This window comes from Sabethes cyaneus, chromosome 3 (assembly GCF_943734655.1).
Source record: "Sabethes cyaneus chromosome 3, idSabCyanKW18_F2, whole genome shotgun sequence".
NCBI classification, from domain to species: Eukaryota; Metazoa; Arthropoda; class Insecta; order Diptera; family Culicidae; genus Sabethes; species Sabethes cyaneus.
Window position 1 is genome coordinate 60,141,097 of NC_071355.1, and position 21,114 is coordinate 60,162,210.

The 21,114-nt window shown below is 39.9% G+C and overlaps 4 protein-coding genes across 4 annotated transcripts; 1 reads left to right on the forward strand and 3 right to left on the reverse strand.

Moving 5' to 3' along the window:
• Positions 1–882: 882 nt before the first annotated feature.
• On the reverse strand, positions 883–2,313 carry LOC128742696 (gustatory receptor for bitter taste 66a-like). Its single transcript, XM_053839135.1, has 2 exons — positions 1,206–2,313; positions 883–1,140 (listed from the first exon to the last, which is right to left on the reverse strand). The coding sequence occupies exons 1-2, from the start codon at positions 2,283–2,285 to the stop codon at positions 964–966; spliced, it is 1,257 nt and encodes a 418-aa protein (XP_053695110.1). The 5' UTR covers positions 2,286–2,313; the 3' UTR covers positions 883–963.
• A 7,471-nt stretch (positions 2,314–9,784) lies between these two features.
• On the reverse strand, positions 9,785–11,650 carry LOC128743155 (selenocysteine insertion sequence-binding protein 2). The gene is made up of 2 exons (XM_053839680.1): positions 10,664–11,650; positions 9,785–10,604 (listed from the first exon to the last, which is right to left on the reverse strand). The coding sequence occupies exons 1-2, from the start codon at positions 11,500–11,502 to the stop codon at positions 10,160–10,162; spliced, it is 1,284 nt and encodes a 427-aa protein (XP_053695655.1). The 5' UTR covers positions 11,503–11,650; the 3' UTR covers positions 9,785–10,159.
• A 3,661-nt stretch (positions 11,651–15,311) lies between these two features.
• On the forward strand, positions 15,312–15,967 carry LOC128742738 (mitochondrial import inner membrane translocase subunit Tim13-like). Its single transcript, XM_053839187.1, has 3 exons — positions 15,312–15,599; positions 15,658–15,726; positions 15,780–15,967. Exons 1-3 carry the CDS (start codon positions 15,498–15,500, stop codon positions 15,876–15,878), a joined length of 270 nt encoding a protein of 89 aa, XP_053695162.1. The 5' UTR covers positions 15,312–15,497; the 3' UTR covers positions 15,879–15,967.
• Positions 15,425–16,716, reverse strand: LOC128742737 (uncharacterized). The gene is made up of 2 exons (XM_053839186.1): positions 16,527–16,716; positions 15,425–16,462 (listed from the first exon to the last, which is right to left on the reverse strand). The coding sequence occupies exons 1-2, from the start codon at positions 16,599–16,601 to the stop codon at positions 16,022–16,024; spliced, it is 516 nt and encodes a 171-aa protein (XP_053695161.1). The 5' UTR covers positions 16,602–16,716; the 3' UTR covers positions 15,425–16,021.
• Between the last annotated feature and the right edge of the window lie 4,398 nt (positions 16,717–21,114).

Sequence of the window (21,114 nt, forward strand, 5' to 3'; positions counted from 1 at the left end):
GAGTTCTCAATACAGAACGAGCTACCACGAAATCACAAAAGAAAGAACGAATGACGTCATTGTATGGCTGCAATCTCCGTTATGTCAACTTTCACCTATATTCAACAACTTCTGTCTCAACTTCCGCTAACCAGACCACACTACCTTCTATAGATACTAACGTTACTGAGTACCGCTACCTTTTATCCAAGCTGAGGGATCCACGGATTAAACCAAGTTAAAATTTAGCCAATTATAACTGGTTTTGGACCCACCCGTCCTCCTAGACCATGTGGATCGCCGTTAGTAATAAACATTTGGACCGCAGTATAATGGACAAAAGGAAGACTCCACAACACTCTTATTAAGCGTGCGACGGACTTCAAACTCTACCAACAGTGACGGCTTAAGTTATTTTTAGACGCAAATTATGTCTATTTCACCGTCTATTGTAGTCAAACCACCGGACGAGAAGTTTAATCTAACTTGTTTACTAACCGGAACGACGAGACTATACAGGCACTTGCTATGGACGGAACTGTACCAATATCTTTGTTTCATTACTTTCTTCTATTATCCCCTACGTTAATTTTAAAAAAGCACGTAAAAAGTTACAATCTGGTTAAAAACATGCAAGAAGTATCGCATTTAAATACATACATTTGAAATAAGAATGCAAAATATAACTTACCGCTCACAGCAGCATTCGCAGATCTTTCAATTTCTTTTCTACCGCTACTTGATTATTTTTTCTTGCTGGTCAATAACCTGTATGGCATTCAAACTTCATAAGTATACAGTGTGATTATCACTATCAACAAACTAATCATTATTCTTCAATCTTCAATGATGATTATTTAACTAGAACATCAAGTTCAAAAAGTGATTGATAAAACTCCACATTTAAAAACACTTTGAAAAGCCCAAGCAAGTGGCAAAAGCCCATAAGATGCTATGATTTTGTCCAGATTTTTCGATTGGTATTTAGTTAGCATAGGTGCTCAATGCAGTAGTAGTAGTTGTACTGTTCAAATATGTAGCCACCGTCGCAGCCACGGTACTTGCAACATTTGCGCTGGTAGTGGAATTACCAGATTTCTGCAGGGCAGCCAAATTAAACTGGATTAGTATGATCAAATAGCTAGTGATGGCACCGGTAATCTGTAAATAGAAAAAATGAAGCTTTATTTCATGAAAAACGAAGAAATAACAAGTTAATAGCTAACCGCATAGAGGGTGGTCATGTCCAGATCGAAAAATCCGCACGCACTAAACGTGAACTGATGATTCAACAACTTCAGTGAAAGATGGTTCACTATCTGATAGAAGTGTGTTTCATCGACCATGTTTGCCAAATGGTGCATATAGATTCCGGTACGTTGTGATTCGGTTTTGGTTTTCCAGCACACGTAAATGCAAATCACGCATTTGGCAGCAATGTAGAAAATCATCAATACGGCAATTTGTGGCACTTGTGCCGATCGAAAGAGTACCGGAACATCCTGACCGGATAAAGCACAGTAAAGAAAATAGAACTGGGCGGTGATTGCCATAAAACCGTGTGCCATCGAAACCAACATCTGGAAGCTGAACATGTGATTGATGGATTTGCCAATTTCGCAAAGTTCATCATGCGTACGACAAATCAAGATCATTTTTTTATCCAGCTTTTCATCGATTCTCATATACTTATCAAATGATAAAAAATCAAACATTGACTGTTTTAGAGTAATCGCTTTTTCGTTATCGAACTTTTTCTCGATTGGTTTAACATTTATTATTTTCGTACCGCCCGCTGCACCGAATTTTCTCCACTGCAATCCTGCTGCCCTCTGGCTTCGTATAGTGAAAATTTCCTTCTCAAGAAAATTCATAGGAATATTGTGTTTTTCAATTTCTAACTCATCTTCCCAGCGTTCGTTGTGCTCTTCCAATAGTCCAGACAGTTCATCCATGTGATTGTTCATAGCATGAAATCGGTGCCTTACGACCAAAACCAATATAGCGAACCAAATGCGACTCGCAGAATTGATTCCGGTGGGAAAAGCGGTAACAAACCACAGCATAGACCATAGTGTGATGGTTCCGGAAAATACTACGAAGTTGTATGTGGTCAACAAGAACTCGAAAAGAAAAACCGCCACCAGCAGTATGATGATGTAACGCTGAATTCGTCGGTTATCGATGAAAATGTTTTCTCCGGAGAGTTTCTGATCTACCTTTTCCAGACGATCCATACAGTCGATAAGCAACTTTTGATTGATCATCGATGCTATCAAATCGATACACATCATCAGCGGTTCCATGTAGATGATGAAAATACCGATCGCGTTGGTCAGGGTACCTGGGATGAAAAAAGTTAATAAATGTTCTTTGCATAAAGTTTTGAGAATATTGAAAATATAATAAATTTGCCAACTAAGCTAAATATTTAAACACTAAACATAGCACGAAAAGATTTTACTTTGATTTATGAGAAAAAGCTTGAAATTTGTGATCAAATTGCTTAAATTACCTTGTCCACCGCCTCCTACACCGATGTAATCGTCCGTGGCTAGATGATAGGCCACCGCATAGACACCCATGTTCAATACTACCCACACATTTCCTATTATGGAAATTTTGAAAACATGCTTAGAAAAGTACTCCGACAAAGAGTACGGTATAAGTCCCAAAATGGAGGATACATAGAATAGCACCTTGATGGAGTCCAACAAACTCATACGGGTTATTCCGGCCATGCTAAACGGCGTTACTGTTGACGAGCAATATGCAACTTGATAATTGCTGATGTGCAGTGGATAATTTGTACCAAACCAATTGAGTGAGGCTTACATTTAACATACAGGTGCGACATTAATTATTAATTTGAACCCATTAACCTAACGAGTTTTTCGATGCCCGCCACATACCGTTTATTTATACTGATCCAATGAATTCAGCTTTAAATATGTAGAACCATATCAGGAAGCATGAATCTTTGCTAAGACAGCGGGCAATTTGACAAGAGCAAATAGATTTGCAAATTTTTGCAATATAATATTGGGCGAATCAGTCTGTAGCGATCATCTAGAGTTAAAGAATAGACTAAATTTCTAAACATGATTATGTACAAATGTTATTAACAAATAGCAAATTTAAGACTAGACATGCAATACCACATTCAAAACTATCTTGTGGATCTGAAGACTAGCAGCCGAACCAAAAATCGGGAGCTAGCAGGAAGAATCAAAATACATCTCATTTCGCTTGATTTTACAAAAAAATGTTTCCGTTGCAAAAAGTTACCAGTTGCGAAGCTTAATACAAATGTCAGTTATCAATTTTCAACATTGGAATATACAATCTAGCGACAAAACAAGGGTACATGTATTGTTGGTATGAGGGAATAGCTGCACGAGGAGCCCAGGAAGTGGGCTTCTGTTTTATTCAGCACACCAAGAACAACATCAAGTTCTGCATAAGCGGACGTAGCTATTTTCCAAATGACGAAGATTTTAGTTAAACAAGAAATAACACGAGAAACACATTGTCATTCGATGAGTTTTATTAGATCGTGAAATCATGCAAACTAAACCAAAAGAGATGTGTATATATATTCATTTTTACGAAGGATCTGGAAGATACGATCACCAGCGGGAAGAAAGAAAAGACAAGTCAAAATAAAAGATTAAAGCTTAGAGCATAGGGCAGTTTCGAATGTGCGTATTTCTTAACGGAAAATATGTATTTCGATTATCTCGACCAAGTTGACGTCCTGAAAATAAACAATTTTATAAAAGTGTAACACTATCTCTTCCATTCGATCGACTCTATCATTTGAACATTAAACCTATACGAACTTGATGTCCTGAAAGTAAACCGTTAAACAAAAAAGCGCAACCATCCCTTACTTCTTCCACAGCTGGCATTTCATACAACGAGCCAGAGAGCGAAAGAGAATTAACCGCCAGAGAAAACATCAGCTGCGAAAAAAGCTAGCACACATTCATGAATGAAGATGGCAAACAAATTGGCAGAATTTACATTTTTCCTTCGCGGGAATCGACATTTTCTTAACTAGAAAGTAAAAAGCCTAATAAGAATTAGTTAAACATGTAGTTTAAATGTGTGTTTCAGTTTAACTTAACGATTTACTTAGAGATTCATTCTCTTACGCTCAGTCACAGTTACGTATCGCACGAGAGAATGCCTTCTTCTTCTTCTTCTTCTTCTTCAGCAGCATAGAGCCGTGGTGGCTCGTGCTGTTTCAAGCACTCGTCTCCATTCAACTCGGTCTTGGGCCACTCGTCGCCAATTTCCTAGTCGTCTCAGAAGTCGCAAATCGCTTTCGACCTGGTCGAGCCATCGTGCACGTTGGGCCCCCCTGTTCCTGGTGCCGGTGGGGTTGTTGAAGAGGACTATTTTCGTCGCACTGTCGTCCGGCATCCTTACGACGTGTCCGGCCCACCGTAGCCTGCTAACTTTCGCTAGATGTACGATGGGAGTCTCCCCAAGCAGTGCCTGTAGCTCGTGATTCATACGCCTCCACCACTCTCCGCTTTCAGTTTGTACTCCGCCAAATATCGTCCGCAGCACTTTCCGCTCAAACACGGCAAGGGCGCGTATGTCCTCCGTAAGCAGCGTCACGGCTTCAAGTCCATAAAGAACTACCGGTCTAATAATGGTTTTGTACATTGTAAGCTTCGTGCGGCGGCGTATGCTTCCTGATCGTAGCGTTTTACGAAGGGCAAAGTAGGCCCGATTTCCCGCTTGGATGCGCCGCTGGATCTCCTTACTAGTGTTGTTGTCCGCGGTCACCAGCGATCCCAAATACACGAACTCCTCTACCACTTCTAGTTCGTCGCCGTCAACGGTTACCGTCCGTGGGAGGCACGCATTTGTTTCCTTTGAGCCTCTTCCTTTCATGTATTTGGTCTTCGACGCATTTATTTTTAGCCCAATTCTCCTAGACTCCACTTTCAATCTGACGTAGATTGCCTCCGCCGTCGCAAAGTTCCTGGCAATGATATCGATGTCATCTGCAAAGCCTAGAAGTTGGCTACTCTTGGTAAAAATCGTGCCTCTCGTTTCGATGCCCGCTCGTCGGATCACCCCCTCAAGAGCGATGTTGAACAGCATGCAGGATAGACCGTCACCTTGTCTCAACCCTCGTCGCGTCTCGAAGGGACTCGAGAGTGTCCCAGAGATGCTTACGAAACACATCACTCGATCCAATGTAGCTCTGATCAGTCGCGTCAGTTTGTCCGGAAAACCGTATTCGTGCATTATCTGCCATAGCTTGTCTCGATCGACTGTATCGTATGCTGCTTTGAAATCAATAAAGATGTGATGCGTGGGCACGTTGTATTCCCGACATTTCTGCAAGATCTGTCGGATAGTAAAAATTTGGTCCGTAGTTGCGCGAGCCCCCATGAAAACCGCCTGATAATTCCCTACGAAACCTTGTGCTATCGGTGACAGCCGGCGTAACAGGATCTGGGAGAGTACCTTGTAGGCGGCGTTTACCAGCGTTATACCACGATAGTTGCAGCAGTCTAGCCGATCACCCTTTTTGTAGATGGGACAAACCACTCCTTCCATCCATTCCTCCGGTAGCTTTTCCTCCTCCCAAATCCTAGAAATAACCCAGTGTAGAGCCTTTGCTAGCGTTTCTCCGCCATGTTTATAAAGCTCTGCCGGTAGGCGGTCCTTCCCAGCGGCTTTATTGGTCTTCAGCAGCCTGATTTCTCGTTTGACTTCTTGGAGATCAGGTGCTAGGACATCCCTATCTTCCATGGGCGCTCCTAGGTTAATTTCCGTTCCGCCTCCTTCTGCGACTTCGCCTTTGAGGTCTTCATCGAAGAACTGCTTCCACCTGTCGACCACCTCGCGCTCGTTTGTAATTAGATTCCCTCCCTCGTCTCTACACATGTCGGGTTTTGGTGTGTAGACCTATGCTGTTCAACAACGAATTTGTATGTATAAGAGTATAGCAGGGTAGCGGTTGAAGCAAAGCAGAATATGATCAAGCGGGAAGAAATATGTGTGAGTTTTGAGCTTCTTGCTATGAAAACAGAAAAACTCACGCGCGAGTTTTTTCTGCATAGGATCAAGTTGACAGGATTCACAGTTGATTTTGATTTTTGATGAGTTTTGAGATTTCGAGTTTTTAACATCACTGCATATGATATTTACTCAAGGCAGCCTTTCCCAGTCATGTAATTAGGACAATTAATCAGACAACGTAATAAAATAAAATTAAAATTAAAACTTCTTCAAGGTAATATCGTTTGTCAACAGATGTATAGTTTCCAGCCAGTTATCTAAAGTGACCTGCTGCTACAAGTCACGCAAAAACCTTCAAAATGCGGTATCACCGCCAATCACCAAACGATGTGTGATTGTGACTTGGTGGTTTACCTCTTTATCCTTTTAAATGTGGCACTTTTTTCGCAAATTTTTCGGAAAATCGTTACTATGAAACAACAATTTCTAGAATGAATCTCACTACGGGAATACGAACATCAGACAGCTAGGTAACCCGCAATCTACCGAGAACTACGCCGAACGCTGGATGACGTGCTGCCTTCTCCCGAGGAGTGAGAGTTCTTTAAACCTCGTACAGTTAGGGTAAAATACGCTCGACCATCGGGAAGGCAGCTACCGCAGCACTAAGTGGAGAGTCCCACAGAATACAAAATAATTGGTTTGATGGGGAATGCCAATAAGCGGTGGGGAGAAAGAAAATTGCTTGAAAAAAAAACCTGAGCATTGCCATCAGGGAGAACTTGGCCAAATACCGACGAACTAGGAACCAGTGTACCACGATCCTGACAAGTAAAAAGCGCCAAAGGGAGGACAGAGATCGTGAAAAGTTAAAACAACTGTTTCGAGCTAATGACACGCGCAAGTTTTATGAGTAGGTGAACCAATCTCGTAAGGGTTACACACTGAAGTCTGACATATGTAGGGACGAGGGAGGGAATCTAGTCACAAACGACCGCTAGGTGGTTGACAGGTGGAAGCGCAGTTTTTCAATGGCGAATTTGCACAAAGAGACGAAACGGAAGTTAATCTAGGAATTCCATGGAAGATAGTAATATCCCAGCACCTGATTTCAAAGAAGTCAAACGAGAAGTCGTGTTACTGAAGTCGCTGATAAGGACCGCCTGCCGGCAGAGCTTTATAAACATGACCGAGAAACGCTGGCACCGACTCTACAATGGGTAATTTCCAGATTTGGGAGGAAGAGAAGCTACCGAAGAAATGGATGGAAGGAGTGATTTGTCCCATCTACAAAAAAGATAATCGATTCGATTTTAATTTTCGCCATCCGACAGATCTTGCAGAAGTGTTGGGAGAACAACGGATCTACGCATCACATCTTTATTGATTTCGATACAGTCGATCAGACTAGCTATGGCGGATAATGCACGAATATGGGTTTCTGGATAAACTGACGCGATTAATCAGAGCCATAGTGATGTGTTTCGTGCGCATCTCGGATCCCTTCGAGACGCAGCGAGGTTGAGGCAAGGTGACGGCTTATCGTGCATACAGTTCAACATCGCTCATGGGTTGAGACGGTGATCCGCCAACTATTAGACTTTGCAGATGACTTTGATATCATAGCTACGGCGAAGGCAATTTACGCCAGATTGAAAGCGTAGTCTGGTCGAATTAGGCTATAAATAAATGCGTCGAATACCAAATACATGAAAGAAAGAGGCCTAAAGAATACAAACGCACGCCTCCCACGGACGGTTATCGCTTATGGCAACGAACTAGAAGGGGTAGATGAATTCGTGTATTTGGGATCGCTGGTGACCGCGGACAACAACAATAGTAGGGAGATCCAGCGGCGCATACAAGCGCGACATCGGGCCTACTTACTACTTTGTCCTTTGCAAAACGCTACGATCAAGAAAAAATACGCCGCCGTACGAAGCTGCCAATATACAAAACTCATATCAGAACAATACCCAGGTAACCAATAAGCATTAGTCTAAGCAGTAAATCAATCGTTTATTAGCATCCCTGGCGTTTTATACTGCAGGTTGCTGTTTATCAGCCTTTTGACTGCTTAACTGTTGTAAATTGGCATCTACAATTCTATTTAAATTCTTCTTGTCGGTAACTAGCTGCAGATAAGCATTGTTAGCACTATAAGATGGCTAGCAGTAAAATAGCCGTATATTTTGCCAAAATAGCATTTAAGTAGCATTTAAGGCAGTTTAAATGCTTATTGGCTTGCATTTAAATTGCACTGAAAATGCTTATTGGTTACCTGGGTAGTTCTGAAGCTGTGACGCTGCTCACAGAGGACATACGCGTCCTTGCCCGCTCCAGCGGGTGCTACAGAGAAAATTTGACGGAATACAAAACGAAAGTGAAGAGTGGCGGAGGCATATGAATCACAAGCTACATATACAGCTTGGTGAGATTCCCATGGTACATCTCACCGGACGACAATGCGACGAAAACAGTCCTCTTCGACAACCACACCGGTATCAAGAACAGAGGACCCCACGTGCAAGATGGCTCGACCAGGTCGAAAGGGATTTGCGACTTCTGAAACGACTGGAAAATTAGCGACGAGTGGCCCAAGATCGAGATAAATGGAGACGACTGCTTGAAACAGTACGAGCTACTCCGATTCCATGCTACTGACAACGATCGTCGTGAGTACTCTTCATGGTCAAAAGGTCATGGAATTACAAATTTTAAGAAACTGATAAAACTGATACACAGGGCACAGGCATTTGAAGAATTTAATAAACCGTCGTAGCGTGTGGTTGGTCAGATTAGCCTCCGCCAAGAATACAGAAAGCTCGAATCAATTCGTCCTTCACGTTAAGAAAGTATTTGAAATGACTCGAAAAATATGGACTACACTGAGTTTGGCTGCCCTTCTGAACGCCAGCACCATTTCGAATCGCTAGTCCAAGAAGGACAAGCCACTTCTGTATTGCCTAAGGGGTGGTTACTCGCGAACCACGCTCGGGATTCAAGAATGACATATCAGTCACAATATTATCTACAACAAGATGAAAATATTCTACGACACTTCTATTTCTCGTTCACGTTCGAAAATGATTGTTCTATAAATTTTGAATACCGGGTGCTCATATTCAAGCTCCATCTGATTCGTTCTGGATCCTTACCGATTACGTAAAGCGTGATTCTCTTTTAACCTATCAGAACGTAAAAGGAATTACCTACATAGATAATTGACCATACTCACGTAGTTAATAGTAGCTAAACACAGTGTTCATATAAAAATTATAAAACAGATTTTTTTTTGGAGACGAATGAATTTATAATTTAAAATTTCTTTAGGATCAGTAAAAAAAGAAGTTTTCTTGGAAACATTTTTCACAAACACCTGTTACACAAAATGGAGTACCATTGGGTTACAACCCGCTAACTAGATCGCAAAAAGGCATAGCAAATACATGACGTACATAAACTTTTTATAGTAGGTACTAGCACTAGTGTTGTTATTATTAACATATTTTACCCGTACATTTGCTAGGAAACAGCAGTTACTAAAATAATTTATTGAATTATAGGTATACCTAGATACCTATTAATTATAAGCAAAATGACAAGTTTTGTATTTTTTATTTTTATTCCTGATTACGAAGTTTACGCTTTTCGATCTACGGTACGGATCAACATATTTAATAATAAGGGAGGGTGATATACAGACCACAACCAACTGTTCCCACCACCATCTCGTATCCTATTGAAAGGACGGTCACCAAAACCAAATGTCAATCGTGCGGTTGATACATGATTTGGTACATGACTAGTTGCCTTTATTACTGATATATTTTACTGTGAACAGCTTTACCGCCTGGCTGGTCTCGGTATCAGTGGCACAACACCTAAACACAGATACATTCGGAATCCCTTGACTTGCATTTGCATATAACCACAGTATAGAGATACTACATAATTAGCCGATCAGAAAAATATCGGCTGAAATATGCTACTCACCGCCGGACACAGCTATAAGACATAATTCAGATAAGTTTGGGAGAGTAGCGGGAGGGGTAGTATAGGTATTTTACATTGCACACATAGATAGTTTCGAAATAGGAAGGAAGAGGTCATGTAGGAATGTAATGGAAGTTTGACTAGAATTCCACTTTTGGCCTCGAGGAAGGGTCACAGGGTGACCTACTTGCTGCAACTATTGAGCTTCAACAACAAAATTCCTGTAATTAACACGCTCCTGCTCAGTTATTTCAAGCATTCGCTTCACCGTTTCGTCTGCCCCACTATAGCTGAGTACACCCAAGCAACTTACCGGGACCTTCTTCATCAGATAAAAACCAAGCTTTCTACGTTTCGGTCCGAATACGTATGGTACTCGAGCCTGACGGCAGATTGACTTGACTCGTTCAACCAGCTGATCAATACTGTCATTCGGTTCCAAATCTGGTGCTATCAGAACCAGCTTAATTTTATGCGTTTCTAAATACTTCAGTACTTCGTTGAAGCCGACACAATAACGTTTATTGCTAACAGCTTTAATCGGATTTTTGCTGTAAGCATTTGCCTGAAATTGGAACAGCTTTGTTACCAATACTTCCGTATGGTTGCGCAATTCGTCCGTGATTAGATGATCACAGTACCTAAAACCGAATTCCAAAAGTAAATGTATAGTGTTACTTACTACCAATCCATAAATTACCCTCTAAATGCTCTGGAATGCTGAATTTTTTCGACAGTTTTAACGGTATCATTAAGAGCAGGGAATCCGTTATGATAATCTTCCGAACCAACGCTCGGCGGAACCATATCCTCACTGGAACAACACTTTTCTATAGCCTTAAGAAACGGCGAAACTCCAAATTTAATATTGCACTTCTGCACGGGTTGCATATCGTTAGAACTCTTAGCTGATTGCAGCACATTTCCTGCAGTTTTCGAAACTTCCTGTTCTCCATTGTCTAACGGTTGATCGCTTCCACCGACCGTAAGAGATTCCTGTTTGCTTTTTCGATTATTTATAATTTCCTTTTTCAACCTCGTGAGCTTTTTTTCCTTCGGCACCTCCCGTTGTTTCCCTTTATGCAGAACAATCGGTTGAGTTATTGCAATCGGGACTACCGGTTTTACCACAGTCTTCGTTTCACCTCCCGGTTTGCCGTCACCTCTCTCCGCGAGTGACAAACGATCCCGGATACAGTCAGACAAATTAATTTGTACAATATCGCTGGGTGTTTTCTTGGAACGTTTCTTTGTTTTTAGACTTGGCCCCGGTGGTAAAGATTGAGCATTGTTGTACTTCTCCAGGAAGCTCTCATCGATGATCTGGATTTTCTGACTTTTCGGACCGCGTATCTTTTTCAGCTGTTCCTCGTACTTCTTCGCTTGCTTTTTCTGTTTTTCCGCCTCTTTTCGGGCTTTTCGGGCGGATGATTTTTCGAGATCAGACAATGGCAGCTGATGGGCGGTGGTAGAACTTTTTGTGCCAGACGGACCACTTGCCGACGGGGTAAAAACGGAACCGTTGCTGAACTGGTTCATGGTTGCGTTAATTTAATCAACTTTTATTACTTTTTGGCACCTCATTCATAGTAGATACTATTTAGCTTCTCAATACTACCTTCCGAGTACATGAAATACATTGATTTTTGCGCAGACTTTCAAATTAACTTTTGCAGTGAGGAGTAAACAAAATCGATTTTTTCGCGAATGCCATCATCAACTGACAATCAGACTGTCAGCGGGAACAAAGATATGTCGGTTTTGTGATGATGCTTGGTGTAGGGTAAAGGACCCATATTTTGTCGGTGTGCAGTGGAGAAGTCAGACCGAACCGAGTGACAAAACTCTGATTTCGAGAAAAACGCGTTCAAAGTTTGCTGTTTTGTATGGTTTATAAATATCGTTTATATCTATCAATCGTTCAAAATCATCTCATAACTCTGGCTGTTTGCAACATTTATGTAGTCTGATTAAAGTAAAATATAGCTTAGAAATTCCTTAGTCGTTTGTGGTCATTAACTAATATTTTAAAATTTTGCAGCTTGGTCCTGCTCGAGGTCCTGCTTAATTTAACGGATTTAACACCGACTTGGTGTTTGCACAATCGGTATTTAAACTGTTTTAAGTCCTCAAGTTACCCTGTTTCAAAAACTGTTAAACAAGCTTAATAAAGGTCTTTCAGCAAAGCACAGCCAGGGTTTATTTTAGCTTAGAAAATAGAGATTACTGACATTTATCTTACCCACACTTCGCCGCGTATACGTATACGCGATTTGTATAGAGCTTTCCAGGTATGTGTGTATTGGTGCTTGAAAATGAAGCAACAGTAAACAAAAGACATGCAATCCTTTGTCACCAAGGTACAGAATGAATTTCGTCTTCCGCTGCCTTAAATACCAGCAAATTTTCAAAATATGTGCTTGAATTTAGAACAGGATGAAAAATTTGAGCGAAATATGTGCTCTGCAGTATGGCAAACAGAGAAACACAACTAGTAATCGCTATTTTTCGGTTTGTTCTTCCAGCATCAGCTGTTTCCCAAAATGAGGTAAACATCATGTATATACACGCGTATTTCGTGTTCGCTAGTGTGGGTGCTTGAGCTGTCAGAAATCTCTATTCATCACAAGAGTTCTGCTCATTGTGTTGAAAAAAAAAGTTGCACTTTTTGCACAATGAGTGAGGAAATAACAAGCCTGGTAGCAACCCTTATAAACGAACAATTCTCGGGTACTTTTTCATTTTGACGTATCTGCAAATAAGAGATTCTCTTTGTGTCTCCTCTCTTCCGCTGTTTACGGCGATACTAATGCATTTTGACACATCAGCTTTGCATGAATCAGTTGCCGCCCAGATAACACAAAATCGTAATAGTTCACATTAAATCGTTTTCATGTCAATTTCACATTGGAATTGTATAATGATTAGAGTATGTCAAACCGAAGTGAGCAATAAGTTGTTTTGCAGTCGTGCGTGTCTTCATATACAATTCATGACTGTGAATTATAAAGCAGTATAGACGATTGCAATATAAAGTTACAGCCTGAATTCGTTAATTGGGCCTCGACTGCACTCCAGCTGGTTCGCTAATTGAGCCGACTGACAGTTGTTAGAAATTTCTAAACTCGAAAATTACATACCATTTTGACATTCAAGTTGTCCCATAGCCCAATCAGCGAACACCCAATTAACTAACCGCCCAATTAACGAAACTTTGCTGTATCTTAATCATATATTCAGCAGTATTTAGTTGCGTGTTATAAAAACTACACAAAATATAATTACAAATAGCTGTCATAATTTTCGCACGTATATCGCCTCTATTTTGGTGCATATATGTTCTTATATGGTGTGAAATATAACTTTTTCGTACAGATATGATTTCGTATATCTCAGTTACAATCGAGATATACAAACCAAATGGTTTACTGGGCGAAGTCACTAGCTAGCCAAATGTTTTGAAAATTTTCTTTTCAATGCATTAGTATCGCCGTAAAAAGCTGAACAGCGCTGCTGTCTAATAACATCCCGAAAAAAAATTTAAATTTTGTAGTAGAAACAATGCATCTACAACAGTTTTTATCGTGAACATTGAAATTTATGGTAAATTTATTGTAAAGTGCCTCAAATTCAAATTTTATTTATATTTATTGTATTTTATACCGCACTTCCCACCAAACTGGACTCAGAAGTTTGAAACTGTGATTGCACCGAACTGCGACATGAGTAATTCGCGCTGAAACGGGGCCACTACTGACACGAGGTCTTCAAATATTGGAACTTTTGCGCCTAATTGGGTCCTAAAATTTGTGATAAAAAGATGATTTTTTTAGAAGGAACGATAAAGCTTCCCATTATGACTACCAGAGTATAGTTTTTTCTTTTTTAAAAAGATGCAGAGCACTAAAAAATTAAAAAACAAAAATATTGTAATTTATTCTCCCTTGACATTAGAGATCTTCCTTGACATAACGAAAATAACACGTTTCTGGCAACAATGATAACTTTTTCTCACTGGCAACTCTGGTTTGGCATTAGAGCAGCTGATCGTTTTGACAGTTACAGCTTCGCAGTTGTCTCTTGTGCTTGTCTGCGTTTTGCTGGTCGTGAGGAAGTGGAACATCAAATTTGTACTAGTTATCGGATAAAAGTTTTGATTCGGGCAATGCATTCCAATCCATCGATTCACGGTGCTAGACTTTGTCCAAATCTAGTTTGCGCTAAGAATGACTAAACGATGTCAAACTGATGGCCAACAGTATAATCTCGGTACAATCGACCCCGCAGAACAGTATGAAAAAAAACGCCAACCGAAACTGGCACCGTATTATCAATCAGATTGGTATGTTCTGCAACTCCGATGTGAATCAGCAGTAGGACAAACGGCAGACCAAAAATTTCTCTGCGTTTCTAACCAAACACGGTCGCATCTCGATGGCGGGTGTTGAATCCGAAAACTGAAGCCATCCACGCTGTAACCAAGTGCAGTCACTACGCTTATTGCTGATTTTGACGAAGGCCTTAATTAAACTGAGATGACCGGAACCGGAAAATGAGCTGTAAACTCAGAAAATGTTTTAGGTCGCGATTGCCAAGCCATTTCCTGACTTTGCAACTTTTGACTTTTTGACACACTATCACATGAGCGTGAAGGTAAACAAAAAGTTTTCCGTGACATTTCAAGACATACTATGGTTTCTTTTTATAATTCGTGTTGTCTAGACACCGCTTGACACAACCATGCACAACTATAGTTTGTCTATATAAGGTTGCCCAAATGTTTATTTTTTGTTAAAAATTTCACAAAATTGAAAAAAAAAGGTTTTTAACGGCAATAGCCTAAAAATATAAAATTGAATATCAAAATATGTGTTCCTAACCCTAACCTCATCGGTTCAAGCTAAAAACGACATAGGGCTTTAGGACCCAATTGGTTCCAAAATATCCATGAAACACCAGCGACACTGGCTTTCTATATATATTGATTACACTGTTCAACTAAAAACTTAGATTTTGAGCTTGAATGCACAAATTTTATGCAGTATTGTTGTGAAATTATAAGATTGATTTATTCTACACCAATGTATGTCTTTAAACTTGATTTTTGTAACTTTTATTTAAATTAAGACTTGAAAATGTACTGACAAATTATCACGTGATATTCCTCATTGTTTACACTTTGCTAGTTGCGCCCTTATCGCGAACCACTCCGGGTTTAATGAAATTGAATCTGGCAGCTGTGATAACATCAAACTCTGATACGTCAAACTTCGCGTCAAATGACATCGAGATTAATCAGAAACGTCAAACAACGCTACTTAAAACATTTTCAGATTCAGAAATTTGTTACTCGCATGGTCATGGTGCACTGAGCGTTAAAGATTACACAATCTACCGGAAACATTAACACGAGATTTATTTATCCTTGATTATTGAATAGTATACAGTATACAGTCCTAGGAATACAGTGTCGTTGAAAGTCGCAATCGTGTGAGCTCATTATTTGCAGTGATAAAAGTTGCCAAAGACAGCTTATGGAGATGTCTCTAGATAATCTTTCATCCGTTCAGAAGGATGAGCTTATGAGCCAGGTTAAACAGCAGATCGCCTTAGCCAATGCCCAGGAGCTGCTGACCGTATGTCTCTGCCCTTTTCTGATTATCTTCTAATTAACGTCTAACCTGTTTTTTTTAGAAAATGACTGAAAAATGCTTTAAAAAGTGCATAGCAAAGCCTGGCACCGAATTGGACAGCTCGGAACAGGTAATGCTTTGTAGCGTACAACAAAACAGTATTTGATATCATTTACGTTTCAGAAATGCATTGCTATGTGTATGGACAGGTACATGGACTCATGGAATTTAGTTTCCCGAACCTACACGCAACGCATACAGAGAGAGCAATACAAAGGATAAACAGTAGTCGAATTAGGTCGATACATCCAAGTATATGTAAAGGCACTTAGAATAAAATATAAACCACACGAGATGCTACAAATAATACTAAGAGTAAACTATGGGAATGTTCATTGTCGTCACGATGGTTTAGGTACACCAAATTAAGTGGCTGTTCCGTCTTCGATGGTATTTTCTGTACTCGTTAGGGCCACTTCGCTTTTACTAGAAGAAAACTTTCTGCTCCGTTCAATTAGTTGAAATAAAACAGGCGGACTTTCTACTGAAGACTCGCTTGTGTCGAAGTCTACCTGCGGCGTTGTAACCACTTCTAACAGGTGGTCTCGCGAAAGAGGATTTTTAATTCTAGCTTCCGCTCGCAGTACTTGTTTTGTGTAGGGTAATTTCAAGCAATCGAGTAAATCAAACACCAGACCTAATGAAATGTCACGATTGGTGAGATCCGCTGGTTCTTCTGATTTGTCCTCTTCGCCGTCGAACTCGGTTTTGTCGCCATTGTAAGTTTCATCACTTTCCTGCAATGTTTCCGGTGATGGTTTGCCATCACTTTCAATAATACTGTACAGGTGTGCACGAAGCTTGGCCTAAAAAATATGTATAAAATATCCGCAATGTAGTTAAAGAGTTCGGTATAACCGTATAACCTACCTTGATGTCCAACAAAGATCCATTTTCTTCAAGCTTTTTTAAAACCATGTCTCGAAACTCGACATCTTCATCCATTATACTGTTATAAATGTATATCTCTGGCAGCAAACTATTAGACAGAACATTGATGTACAAAAATTTCAATGCAAGTGTTCTCCGGTGGTTCTAGTTAGCCGAAAGTAACGATTTTCACTTATTTTCCGACATCAAGATTCCAGAGTACTTTTTCGAACAGACTTATCTGCCGCTGGCACTGCAAACAAAACAAAAACAAACCGAAACCGATACAGTAGAGGAGAGGTTCAATATTACGTACCAAAATTGCGACCGGACTCATTTAAATATTACGTATCTCAGCAAGGGGCTCATGCACCCCATAGAGCTTGCTAAAGCCTATCCAGCTTTCCACGAGCGATAATGGTGGTTATTGAGCACAAGTGGGCACAATCTTTTGACATTCATTGGAGGAGCGTCGAGTTCGCCCTGACGGAGTTACTATGGAAACATCCATGATTGTTTGTTGTTCGAGTGTAAAAATGTAAACATTGTTTCATTTTGCAGATCAGCTGAACAGGAACATAATTGAACGGATTCAAACTTTTGTAGTGGTTTGTGGCCATAATTTCCTGAAAGCACCGGCTCAGGATACTTTTTACAATCGTGCGAATTAAACATTGGGGTGTACTCAGAGGCAAACGTGAACATTGAACTTCATATTGGTCGAGCCGTTGCAAGTTTGCTCTCGAACAGCGTCTCGTTTTGATAAGAAACTTCCCGTTGCGTATTTGGCCATTCTCCCTGAAATATCCGAAAACTGCGAAGCCACAATTCATAAAACTTCTTATCCGTTCAATTATGTTCCTGTTCAGCTGATCTGCAAAATGAAACAATGTTTACATTTTTACACTCGAACAACAAACAATCATGGATGTTTCCATAGTAACTCCGTCAGGGCGAACTCGACGCTCCTCCAATGAATGTCATAAGATTGTGCCCACTTGTGCTCAATAACCGCCATTATCGCTCGTGGAAAGCTGGATAGAGCTTGCTAAGCCCAGTGCAAAAGGCTACAAAAACTTACCGTTTATCACTCAAACGTATGTTTTTTTACCGGGGTATAACTGGGGGAAAACAAAAACAAACGTGTAAAATCAATGTAAAATCTAACAACAGCAACAACAAATCGCGCGTCGATGTGTGCGTACGATAAACGTCAGCAAGCTCAATAGTATCCAGCTGAAAAGAAAACAGCTCACGAAAAAATCCTGCTATTTACCGAAGAAATTTTGACAACTGCAAGGCAAGCAATTATCTGTCATTTTTTCTTGTGGTAAAAATTGCGCCGGATATTATTCCGTACGGAAAAGTGACGTTTCAGTTCACTTGCATGTAAAACTGCGCCATCTGAAAATGAAACAATATTTCTTGTGAGGTGCATACTGGTAAAGAAATCGCAAACGGAAAATCTTTTCTTTAGCATTTCTTGGCCTATCTTTTTGCCCATTTCTTTTCAGGCCGATACCAGGTTTAAGAGTTACAAAAACTTGTACCACAGAGAACAGATTAGCAGACTCGAAGGAAGTAATCGATTTTTTATGTGTAAAATCTGTCGGTAGCGCCCTCCAGAAATAGTTTGCCAAACGCATCAAAAAATATCCATGTATTGTCAATTGCAAGGAAAATTGTACCATCCAAAGTGCGATATCGCTCATAAAAGTGCTATTTTGCATTAAATCGTTTCGGTCTTTCCAGCGCACTTATTGCTTGGAATATAACGAAAAAGTGCGCCGAAGATACCGAAACGATTTAATGCAAAATAGCACTTTTATGAGCGATATCGCACTTTGGATGGTACAATTTTCCTTGCAATCAGCAATACCTTTATCAATATTTATTTGTGCTGGAGTTACATACTAGAGTGACTAAATACAGAGTGGCGCCAAGTCATCCCAAATGTATGCAATGCGGTTTAACCTAGGTTTTTCTTTTTCTTTCCTGCATACGCGTTGGATAGGTTGTCTGCTCGATTGGAATGACACTGACAGATAATTATCATTCCAATTTTGACATTGTCGCCACTCTGTATATAGTCACTCTAGAGTGACTATATACAGAGTGGCGACAATGTCAAAATTGGAATGATAATTATCTGTCAGTGTCATTCCAATCGAGCAGACAACCTATCCAACGCGTATGCAGGAAAGAGAAAGAAAAACCTAGGATAAACCGCATTGCATACATTTGGGATGACTTGGCGCCACTCTGTATATAGTCACTCTAAGTCACTCTATTACATACCAGCGATGGCAGCGACATCATCAAGATTTAGCTTGCCACTTACTGCTCGAGGGGTGCTCAATTGAAGGATTACTCGTAGATTACAGAAAAACCTTTTACACACTTTTTGTCAATTACCTGGTAGTCTATTCTCTGCACCCCATCGACATCTCTATAACGAGCTGCAGTAAACGTCAGCGACAACATGTCGTGGGCTCAAAATTTGACAGCGGGCCCAAATCAGACTGCTGGCAGTTGAGTGAAACGCAGTGCTGACATGCTATATCATTTTCGCACACACGAGATGTTGGCAGCGAAAACATGGTTGCCTGCCGATGGGGTGATTCTCTGTGACTGTACCACTAATCCTCAGATCTATGACTACTCTTGGAGAGCTTAGATTAAAATGGCAATCATATTCTAAAGGACCCCATGCATGTATATTAACATATTGGCGAATTCGTCTATGTACGAGAGTCGCGAACTAATTTGGCGAAACTGGCAGAAGAAGATGTTTGGGTTCAGTCGAGGGGCAAGACACTGTCGAAAATATATTACTTTTCCCTATGGAAATATTTTTCCAACCTTAATATATTGACCTTTCCCACCCATAATAAAACCGAAAGCCCTATAAAGTTACATTTATTTATACATTTATAGGGTTTTAATAGAGCCTAATATATTAATATTATGATAATATTATGAAGTGTCTTGCCCCTCGGGTTCAGTGCTCAGTTCAAATGATTCGGCCAACATATTGTTAATTTCGGGTTGAACATACATCATATATGCACATGTATACGCATCGATGCCATTCTTCATTATCCTTTATCAATGTAACACTTAAAAGATACAATTTGATATCATTGTATCTTTTGTATCCAGCTTTCCACGAGCGATAATGGCGGATATTGAGCACAAGTGGGCACAATCTTTTGACATGCATTGGAGGAGCCTCGAGTTCACCCTGACGGAGTTACTATAGATACATTCATGATTGTTTGTTGTTCGAATGTAAATATGTAAACATTGTTTAATTTTGCAGATCAGCTAAAGAGGAACATAATTGAACGGATAAGAAGTTTTATGGATTGTGGCTTCGCAGTTTTCGGACACTTCAGGAAAAATGGCCAAATACGCAACGGAAAGATTCTTATCGAAACGAGACGCTGTTCGATAGCAAACTTGGCAACGACTCGACCAATATGAAGTTAATGTTTGCCTTTTAAGTGCACTCGAATGTTAATTCGCACGATTGTAAAAAGTATCCTGAGCCGGTGCTTTCAGGAAATTGTGGCCGCAAACCACCACAAAAGTTTGAATCCGTCCAGTTATGTTCTACTTCAGCTGATCTGCAAAATGAAACAATGTTTATATTTTTACACTCGAACAACAAACAATCATGAATGTTTCCATAGTAACTCCAGCAGGGCGAACTCGACGCTCCTCCAGTGAATGTCAAAAGATTGTGCCCACTTGTGCTCAATATCCGCCATTATCGCTCGTGGAAAGCTGGATACAGAAGTAGTTTTAGATAAACATCTGCGAAGAAAATTAAAGTTTTGCGATACTTTTATACTGAACAAAATTTAGTGTAACACTGAGAAAACTTTTCGTATAGTTTCTATGTGTTTCACACATAGATTTTTTCCATGTGCCTAGTAAATGAACTTTATGTGCCAAACAGTTACCATTTATGTGTTTTTAAAATTTACCTTTAAAATTTGCACATACTATTCATAGGCATATAATTTTCATGTGTACTTCTGGGCGGATTGTGTTTATATGTGGCACATAATAATCATAAGGATTTTCATATGGAAATTTTCCATTAGTTATCTGCAGATTATTTTGAGTGAATATCTTGAAAGATTTTTACCATAATACTGACAAAGAAAATGTTTTAAATGCGAGTATCTAATTTTGTCTTATATCGAAACAAATCCCATTGACATAGCTGATAACGATACCAGAGCTGATTTTCCATTCTGAAATCGGTGCCATGAAGATGTTCATAATTTCAAAATAACCCCAAAAATAGTAAAAAACTAATAGTTCAAACAATAATAAATAGTTCAAAAACCGTAAACACATAACACAGAGCAAAACTGGCGACCGCTAAAGCAAATTTTTTTTGAAAAAACCATGTTTCGATATAAGACAATTTCGATATAAGACAACTTTTAGAAATTATAAATTGTCTTATATCGAGGTATCCCTGTATCCCTCTATTGTGCAAAATTGATGTAAACAAAACAGAAGCGGATCATGTTGAAAACAATCAAGTCACACTGCCATACAGCATTTTGCT